Source organism: Malania oleifera, chromosome 13, assembly GCF_029873635.1.
Source record: "Malania oleifera isolate guangnan ecotype guangnan chromosome 13, ASM2987363v1, whole genome shotgun sequence".
In the NCBI taxonomy this organism is placed as follows: Eukaryota; Viridiplantae; Streptophyta; class Magnoliopsida; order Santalales; family Ximeniaceae; genus Malania; species Malania oleifera.
In genome coordinates this window covers 66,137,726-66,147,907 of record NC_080429.1, presented here as the reverse complement: position 1 = coordinate 66,147,907, position 10,182 = coordinate 66,137,726, and the positions used below count along the sequence as shown (strand labels likewise).

Genomic DNA, 10,182 nt, shown 5'->3' with positions numbered 1-10,182 from the left:
TACTCGAAACTAACTGGATCAAAATTAATAAAAACTTGTGTAACTTATTCCCCTTACCTGTTTTTCCAAAATCGACTCGAAACAAACAGAAAAATCAAAACCCTAGCTTTCCGAACCGTCGCCGAAACTGATCTGACAAGCCGTGAGATGAGAGAGATGATCTAAAGAACAAAAGTAGCTTTAGGTGAGCATAGAAGTGAGAGAAAATCACATGAGGGATGTGTGTGTGTGTGTGTGTGTGTGTGTGTGAGAGAGAGAGAGAGAGAGAGAGAGAGAGAGAGAGAGAGAGAGAGAGAGAGAGAAATTCAGAGCTGAAAGAGAGAGGAAATCATTTTTTCTAAAAAAATGACCTAAGATATATTTATAGGCAAGCTGTTCCCGTAGAAAACCGTTGATGATTTTTCTGGCCACCCTGAAACTGTTGACGAAAAACCAAAGTTTGAGCCTTTTCTGGAGGAAACCAGTGACGGTTTTGTTTGGGCTTCCCCAAATCATCGACGGTTTTGTCCTGTCCTTCATCGATTTCTTATTTTCCTTTCTTTTATTTATTTTTCTTTTCTTTTATTTATTTTTCTTTTATTTTCTGGGTTCAGATTATTACATGTGCCCTAGTTTCTCGCACTTAAAATAGTGAACGTCCTTCCTCCTCCTAGACTAAGTTTTATTACCACTTAATCCACTCCAGAACTTGCCTCTTTCACGATCCTGATTACCCTTTGCCACGAGCCCTTCACTATGTGAACCCCCATTGTTGGCCTTCTTCCTTTGATGGAACCCCAACATTGCACTCATGATGTCCTCTAACTCTAGGGTTTCTTTCCCCCAAGTTAGCGTTGTAACCATATTCACGTACATAGGCGATGTGGGTAGGGAATTCAACAACGTCAATGCTTTGTCCTCTTCCTCAAACTTCACATCAACTCGCCCTAGATCACTAATGATCTGATTAAATGTGTCGATGTGCTAAGTCAAGTCTAAACCCTCTATTATCTTAAGCCAATATAAATTTTGCTTAAGATACAACTTGTTTGTCAATGACTTGGACATGTACCAGCGCTCCAGTTTTAGCCAAACCGCTGCCGGCGAGTCCTTATCCATGACGTTATACAACATGTCATCGGCCAGACATAACCTAATAGTACTGGACACAGTCTTCGCTTCTAGCTCCTTCCAACTTGCATAGTCCGTGTTTTCCGACTTCTTTCCGTATAGACCCTTCATCATCCCTTGCTACACCAGCAAGTCCTTCACCCTTCTCTGCCACAACCTAAAGATCCTCATTCCATAGAAATTACCAACCTCAAATCTTATAGAAGAAATCTTAGCCATTGAGAACCAATAACTCTGATACCAATTGTTGTTCACCACACCAACAATCACCCGAGTCTAATACCGATTGTTGTTCTTAATAATCAGCTCTCAGAAACCAATTGTTGGTGGTGAATGTGCGCAACGAAAGACTCACACAAATTCTCATAAATAATCAATGAAACAAGCAAGTAACACTTGATGATGAACTATATGAACCTAGCAATCACTTAACAATGAGAATCAATGAAAGCAACAATCAGAAAACAACAATTTACATGGTTCGGTAATTTACCTACGTCCACGGGAGTAGCATTTTTTTTCACTATGAACAATGAAGCTTACAAGCTTAATCCCATCTAGGGTTACATAATAATGTTTATATAATGGTCTAATGCGTACATAAGACCTATAGTTGATCTAAACACTTTTGTAGCAATCTCCCAGAGGAAATCCCTCCGATTAGCTCAATCTACTGATCTCAGCATTAAAAATCTGTAACATCCGCGAGTGAAACCGTCAATGGTTTAGGCCAAACCGTCGATAGTTTGAAGCTGAGAACAACATCTTGTGCAACACTACCTCAAACCATCAATTGTTACACCCCAAATTTTTGACGGTTTGCCCTCTATGGCTGCACCCTAGATCTCTCTCTTAGTCCGTCGCTTCATGGTGCTTTCCTCGGTACATGCGTTCCACTCAAAATATGAGCCACATCCCCAACACTCTCTATTTCGCATATTGTAGATTGAAGATATGCAATCTCAGATTCACAACTTCAATCAATCCTCGTTCCTCCCCCTCCTCTCTCTCTCTCTCTCTCTCTCTCTCTCTCTCTCTCTCTCTCTCTCTCGCTCGCTCTAAGATATTCCCATGACACCAAAGGCGGAGAAGAAATCGGCATCAGAAAACCTGGCAGAGGATAAAAAAAGGTCGCAACAGAGAAATCTCTAGTAGAGAAGAAGCTAAAAGCTGGGAAGAAGTCGTAGAAGGAGGGAGCCTCTGGCGATCGATAAGAAGAATAGGATGAAGAAGAGCGTAGAGACCTACATGATCTACATCTTCAAGTTGCTGAAGTAGGTTCACCTGGTGTTAGACAATGGTCCGATTCGTTGTGTCTCATTCTCGTCTCGAACTTTTTATCAGTCTGTTGTCTCGGACTCTCTATCAGTTCGTCTCACTCTTAGCCTTCCTCTCAGTCTCCCTTTCACTCTCACTCTGTCTCCCTCTCTCTCTAAGTGTCCCTCTTACTCATCTTAGATTCTCAATGATTTTTTTTTACGTGTTATGTTTTTGTTAAGATTTATTAAATAAAATAAAGAGTGTTTTTCTTTAAAAAAATTAAAATATATAAATTATTTTTTTTTACAGGTCACTGGTTTACAATCCGTTTATTAAATAGACGGGTTTGGATTTATATATTATTGAGTCTCACTCTCAGCCTCCCTCTCAGCTCTCTCTCTCAGTCTCCTTTTCACTCACTTTGTCTCCCTCTCACTCTATGTGTCCCTCTTACTCATCTTAGATTCTCAATGATTTTTTTTTTATATGTTATGTTTTTGTTAAAAAAATTTTAAGAAAAAATTAAAATATATAATTTATTTTTTTTATGATTTACATCTGTTTATTAAATAGATGGGTTTTAATTTATATTTTATTGGTCCATTATTAAATAGGTCAATCCGAACTCATTTATGACCCTTCTGAGCCCGATCCTTCTTTTAACCCGTTTTGCCACCTTGAGGTGTAACATCCGGCACTATTAAAGGGGAAAGAACGTGGGAGAAAAGAGAAACTTGGGAGTAGCAATTGGTGGTGGCGGCAAGAGAGGAAGCTTGAACGGCTATGGTGGTGGCGAGTGAGGTGTTGCCATGGACATATGTGAGGAGAGGAAAGGTAAAGGCTACGAAACACCAAGAGTTGAGATGGTTTAGGTTTCAAAAATTGAATTAGACGCCGTTATATTTCCTTCTCCCGTTAAGTTACACTGCAGTGATCTGAGTGAGCTCCACAACTGCATCTGTTTTTTTATTGGAGACTTCCATTTCCTACGTGAAACGAAGGCTCCCTACAAGTCGATCTTTCTCCATTTTGCAGGGTGACTGGGTGAGCATGCATGGGCAAACAGACGTAGAGGGAGGGCGTCAATGTATTTTGAATGCGGTTGACCCGAGTTTGGACTTTCGGTTAAGCAGCAGTATCCGATCCAAAAGTCCCATAAGTATCACATATCCGCTCACATGCTGGTTTGAATATTCTTAAGTTATGCGCGGGAATAGGCGTTTGAGGCAGTTTCACAGCTCCTGCCTACGCTTATTCCGACCTCAACCCATCAACAAAACCCAAGCAACAAACCATACAACCTCAAACCCATCTTTATCCAAGAAATCATCAATCAAGAAAAAATCCCAGAAGCTGTTACCCACTCACACTGAAGCAGATATAGTCAAATGGAACGTTGCCATCACTACCCACATGCGCAATGGGCGCTGCGAGTTGGCCCTGGGTGTATTCAATTCCATGCCCCGTCGAAGTGCAGTTTCCTGGAATGCTATGATTTCGGGGTACTTGTCAAATGGCCGATTTGATCTTGCGAGACAGATGTTCGAAAGAATGCCTGAAAGAGACCTTGTTTCATGGAATGTGATGATTAGTGGGTATATTCGGAATGGAAACCTTGGTAATGCTAGGATGTTGTTTGATCAAATTCCCAAGAGGGATGTTGTTTCGTGGAATGCTATGTTATCGGGTTATGCGCAAAGTGGGTATATTGATGAAGCGAGGGAGATTTTTGATAAGATGCCAAATAAGAATACTATTTCATGGAATGGGATACTTGCTGCATATGTGCAGAATGGGAGGATAGAAGAAGCATGTCGGTTATTTGAGTCAAAGGCAGATTGGGAGTTGGTCTCATGGAATTGCTTAATGGGTGGGTTTGTGAAGAGGAAGAGGTTAGCTGATGCAAGATTGCTTTTTGATAGGATGCCTGAAAGAGATGTAGTTTCGTGGAATACCATAATCTCAGGTTATGCCCAAAATGGAGGGTTGTTAGAAGCAAGGAAATTGTTTAATGATTCTCCAATTCGGGATGTATTCACGTGGACGGCAATGATGTCTGGATATATACAGAATGGGATGTTGGATGAAGGGAGAAAAATTTTTCATCAAATGCCAGAAAAGACTTCAGTTTCATGGAATGCAATGATTGCTGGGTATGTTCAATGTAAGAAAATGGATTTGGCCAGAGAATTGTTTGAGATGATGCCTTGTCAAAATGTTAGTTCTTGGAATACAATGATTACAGGTTATGCTCATAGTGGTGATATTGCACATGCTCGGAATTTTTTTGATAAGATGCCTCGGCGTGATTCCATCTCTTGGGCTGCAATTATTTCAGGGTATGCTCAAAGTGGTTTTTGTGAGGAGGCTTTGCATCTGTTCATAGAGATGAAAAGAGATGGGGAAAGGTTGAATAGATCTTCATTTACCTCAACTTTGAGCACATGTGCTAATCTCGCTGCTTTGGAGTTGGGTAAGCAAGTGCATGGACGGCTTGTTAAGGCAGGATTTGAAACTGGGTGCTATGTGGGGAATGCACTTCTTGCAATGTATTGTAAGTGTGGAAGCATAGATGAAGCATATGATATCTTTGAGGAAATAGTAGTGAAGGATGTTGTGTCATGGAACACGATGATTGCTGGTTATGCAAGACATGGATTCGGCAAGGAGGCTCTTCTAGTTTTTGATTCAATGAAGAAAGCTGGAATTAATCCAGATGATGTCACCATGGTAGTTATTCATAACAATCCATTTAAGTTGCATCTAGATGTCATTTAGGTATATAATGCAAATGGAACTGATAACCACTGACCCTCCAGCTTTTATATGATTTAACAAATCGATGACCCGGACTTGGGAAGAAACAGCGCAAAAATCATAATGATGGGACCATTTTGAAATTACTGTTCTTGTTTTGCAACATATGTGTGGGAGTTCTAGGAACTTCATGAGCTATATGTTTAGCCTCAATATCCTCTCCCCACCCAAGCCCCCAAAAGGTGCTCTGAAAGGTCTTGTTCAGGCGAAGGCCTTTCAGTAGAGCCTATGCTGTGGTTTTGTTAGGGATTAGTAGCTTGGCAACCCCAAGCTGTTTGGGCACTCACTGGCATATGAGACAGTTCAGTGCTTTTCCTTCCAGTTTCTTATTTTATATGTATTAAAAAACAACACTTCTGTTTTATTGCACTATTTTTTATTTTGCATTAATTTTTATAATTTATATCTATTATAATGTGTGTGTGTGTGCATGTTTTGATTGCAGATTATGTGTTTTGTAGTTTGCTTTCAGTTACGAAGGCACTTAGTGAAGCCATGTTTTGGCATTGAATGGCAAGTATTAATTGTGCATTTTCAAAAATATAATTGAATGTGTCCCGCATAATTTTTGTCATTGTAATACAGTGGAGTATTCTGTAGCCTATGTGAACTCTTAAGGGCTATTTGTAGTACTGAAAATCTCTCACCATGTGAGGCATGGACAACCAAAACTCTTGTTTTATTTGAAGCATTTCAGTGAAGTTGATAACATGAAAGCTTTGCCAAATGCTAATTTCTCAGTTTCAAAAATTTTAACACTACAGTTGGCCTTTCATTTACTCTATTTGCTATAGTTTAGAGACTATCAACGAAATGATTATTGTGTGTTCAGTATGCAAATTGTTATTTTATTTGGTTAATTATAAATATTGTGAGGCACACATGTATCAAAAACATCCCCAGTAGCCTAAAGCCACAATCACAGCCTTAAAAGATTGTCAAATTAGAAAAATATAAACTGTAAATTGGTCTTATCTTGACGCAATCAAATAATGCTGTCTTTCAGAGACCAAATAACTTTATCAAAATCAATATTTCAAAACCTCTAAAAGGCTTTACATTTTTTTTTTGAATGAATAGTCATCATCTTCGTCTCATAGTATGAATACATCAACATCATACACATTTAGTATTGTTGCTCAATATATGCTTGTTATTTCTACATCTAATGGATTTGAAATCTTATTTCCTGTGTGGTGATTACATGCATCCAGGTTGGTGTTTTGTCTGCATGCAGTCATACTGGCTTAGTAGACAGAGGCACAGAGTACTTCCATTCAATGAATTGTGATTATGGAATCACGGCAAATTCGAAACACTATACTTGCATGATTGATCTCCTTGGTCGTGCTGGACGCCTAAATGATGCCCAGAATTTAATGAAGAACATGCCTTTTGAACCAGATGCTGCAACATGGGGTGCTCTACTTGGCGCCTGCAGGATCCATGGCAGTACTGAATTAGGTGAGAAGGCTGCTAAGATAATTTTTGAGATGGAACCTGAAAATGCAGGAATGTATGTTCTTCTGTCAAACTTATATGCCACTTCTGGTAGATGGGATGATGTTGGTAAGATGAGATTGAAAATGAGAGATAGGGGGGTGAAGAAAGTTCCTGGGTATAGTTGGCTTGAAGTAGAAAACAAAATCCATACATTTACTGTTGGTGATTCTGTCCATCCAGAAAGGAATAGAATATATGCATTTCTAGAAGAGTTGGATTTGCGGATGAAGAGGGAGGGCTATGTTTCTTCCACAAAACTGGTTCTGCATGATGTGGAAGAGGAGGAGAAGGAACATATGCTCAAGTATCACAGTGAAAAACTAGCCGTGGCATTTGGGATTTTGACTATACCGCCCGGGAGACCAGTACGTGTAATTAAAAACTTGCGGGTGTGTGAGGACTGCCATAATGCAATAAAATACATATCCAAGATTGTGGGAAGGCTGATAATCTTAAGGGATTCTCACCGTTTTCACCACTTCAAAGAGGGTGTGTGTTCTTGCGGGGACTACTGGTGAGAGATGGGGAGTGTTTACTGTTGGAAATTTCTGTACCAAATATTTTGCCGATTGATGATTTTGACCAGCTCTGTTAGAAGGAATATAAGTGGAAACTCCTCCTCCCTTTTCAGATGTGGATCTATTTTGTGCACTATAGAAAATTTACTTCCATGAAGGTTGCCTAGACATAGTTTATAGGTGGAGTCACTTGTAACTTAAGATGGAGATATACTGCCTTCCACATGTTAACTATATTAAGACATTCGGCAATAATGCTCTTTTGATCAGTGATCAGTCATCAATTTCGTGGTCTGGGGACCATTTTAATGCTGAGGCAGTGAAACTTCAAGAATTATCGATGGAGCTAATATTTTGGTCCAGTTCTAGCATAGAGACTTTTGATTTATTCCTAATTAAAGCACAAATTTCTTCTATAAACAACTGAAACCAACATAGTTCTGCTGATAAACAGAGCCAACATAGAACTGAGAAGACCAGAATTGAATACTCAAGAGAATCTCAGTTCCATCGCAGCTGCTTCTGATCAGATGTGCTAAAAAGTTGACCAACCCAAACTGAAGCAGCAGATTAAAGTTGCAACCACAGAGATTTTTTCCATGTCTGGGATTTGTGTTCCTGATATGGAACCACAGTGTGGTGCAAAAACTGATCTCACTTCCTGCAATCAAAGCTTTAAGATGGTTATTAAGTTGATCACTTGGATTGACACAGGTTATATTTTTTTTTACCTTGTAGATGTTCTCTCTTTATTATTCGATTTGTGTTCCTGATATGGAACTACAGTGGTGCAAAAACTGATCTCTCTCCTGCAATCAAAGCTTTAAGATGGTTGTTAAGTTGATCACTTGGATTGACACAGGTTACATTTTTTTACACTGTAGATATTCTCTCTTTCTTTATTATTCGATATGACAGAATCAAGGAAATAAGCTCGGGCTTGTCGAGAGAGAGTTTTCTCAACAAAATACTTTGTGCTATTGAGCAAAGCAGTAATGCCTGTAAGCTGTCCTTGTCCTGCTTGGCAATGAGGAAAATGGATGAAGACAACGTCACGAGATATCATTCTCCTTATTTTTGGACTTCTAATCATCTTTGCAGGAATTATTCTACTGCATGTCTTATTCGGTTTGTATACCGCTGCAGTTGCCAATGTTATCACAATGTCTATGATATGTAACCCCCTACCAACATCTGTAACATCTTAAAGCTACTCATAATTACAATTTTTAAAATTTTAAAATTTTATAGATTAAGTTATGTGTTGTATTTGCGCAGAGTGTTTGCACAACTGCTAATATATAAAATATGCACACACATTTAAAATGTACTTGCACGTACATAAACATTTGCATAAATATATTTTTATGCTCATTGATATATAATATAATATAATATACTGCACAATATAATACATATTTTTACAATATGCATGAGAGATGTGCATGCCCATATTAATTTAAGCACAAACAATAATAAAATTAAATTTATACTAACAGAGACAGCTTATTTATTTATTTACTTATTAGAAAGAAATAATTTGTATAAGCATACAATAAGAGACTAAATAAAAATGAGGAAAAAAAAAAAAAAAGAACAAAAGAACTAGCGGTGGGGGTGGAGTTGGAAAAAGAGGAAGATATCCTTAGCTAGACAAGCCCAAGAGAATAGGTCTGCCTTGGTGTTGTACTATGTGGCTCATATGCTTAGTAGAACGCATGTACAAAGAGAAAATATGGTGGAAAATAGAGATGTTGGTATGCAGGACCAAATCATCGACGATTTGCTTGAAATTGTTGACGGTTTTGGCAAGTGCAAAAGAAACAGTTAACTATTTTTGTCCTGTTACATCAACTGTTTGGTCTTGACTTCAAATCGTCGATGATATGTCTAAAACTGTCGATGGTTTTGCTCGACTAGTCAGCGTTAGTTTTCAAATTTTGAATTGGGAAGTTGTATAGGTTGAGTTTCAGGGGAAAAGCCTCTGAGAGGGTTATATATACATGTGTATGATGTAACTCTAAGTTTTTTTTTTTTTTGACAGAACATAGTGAAAAAAAAAAAATCAATAATGAAAAAAAAAATCATTGACGTTTGCTCTCGTGGATGTAGGCATTGTCGAACTATGTTTTTCTTGTCATTCTTTTATTGCTTTCATATAATATGTGTGATTGTGTTTTTTGTATATTTCACTATTGGTTGCTGCGTTGCAAGATCATTTGTTTCCGTTGCACATTATTTTGCACAACAAAGTGGTATTTGAGCATTTGGTTATAATGGCTTCTGGAATTTCTTCTGCAAAGTTCGATGTTGTTAAGTTCGATGGAATGAGAAAATTTGGGCCATGGCAAAGAAGGATTAAAGATCTATTAGTGCAATGAGGTATGGTGAAGGCATTATACGGAGGTCAATCGGAAGGCATGGACGGAACAAGTTGGAAGGAATTGGAAGCAAAGGTCGTGACGACTATCAGACTTTGTCTAACTAATGACGTGTTATATCATGTCATGGATGAAGAATTTCTTGTGGTTGTTTGGCAGAAACTTGAAAGTCGGTATATGTCTAAGTTTTTAATGAACAAATTGTATCTTAAGTAGAAGTTGTATTGACTTAAGATGAAGGAGGGTTCGAATTTGAACCAACACATCAGTGTATTAAATCAGATTATAAGTGATTTGATGCAGGTTGATGTGAAATTTGAGGAGGAAAATAAGGTGCTGATGCTATTGAATTCCCTACACGCGTTTCATACATATGAAAATGTGGTTATAACTCTAACATGGGGTAAAGAGTCCCTGGATTTGGAAGAGGTAACAAGCACTCTGCTGGGTTTTCATCAAAGAAAGAAGGTCAGTGATCAGATTTTACAAAATGAAGGGCTTGTGGTAAAAGGTAACTAGGAACATGGGAGAAGCAAGTTCCAGAACAGACCAAGTGGTGATAAGTCTCCGTCGTAGTCCAAGAAGAAAAAGGG

General features: G+C 38.4%; 1 protein-coding gene across 2 annotated transcripts; it reads left to right on the top strand.

Annotated features, from left to right (window-relative positions):
* Nucleotides 1-3,046: 3,046 nt before the first annotated feature.
* LOC131146324 (pentatricopeptide repeat-containing protein At4g02750) lies at nt 3,047-8,464 on the top strand. Of its 2 annotated transcripts, XR_009134307.1 has the most exons (3): nt 3,053-5,100; nt 6,402-7,922; nt 8,093-8,464. XR_009134307.1 is itself a non-coding variant. In XM_058095868.1 (2 exons), the coding sequence occupies exons 1-2, from the start codon at nt 3,574-3,576 to the stop codon at nt 7,206-7,208; spliced, it is 2,334 nt and encodes a 777-aa protein (XP_057951851.1). In that variant the 5' UTR covers nt 3,047-3,573; the 3' UTR covers nt 7,209-8,464. The 2 variants fall into 2 exon arrangements, 1 of the variants encoding a protein (XP_057951851.1); XM_058095868.1 differs by having other exon boundaries at nt 3,047-5,100; nt 6,402-8,464.
* Nucleotides 8,465-10,182: the final 1,718 nt, after the last annotated feature.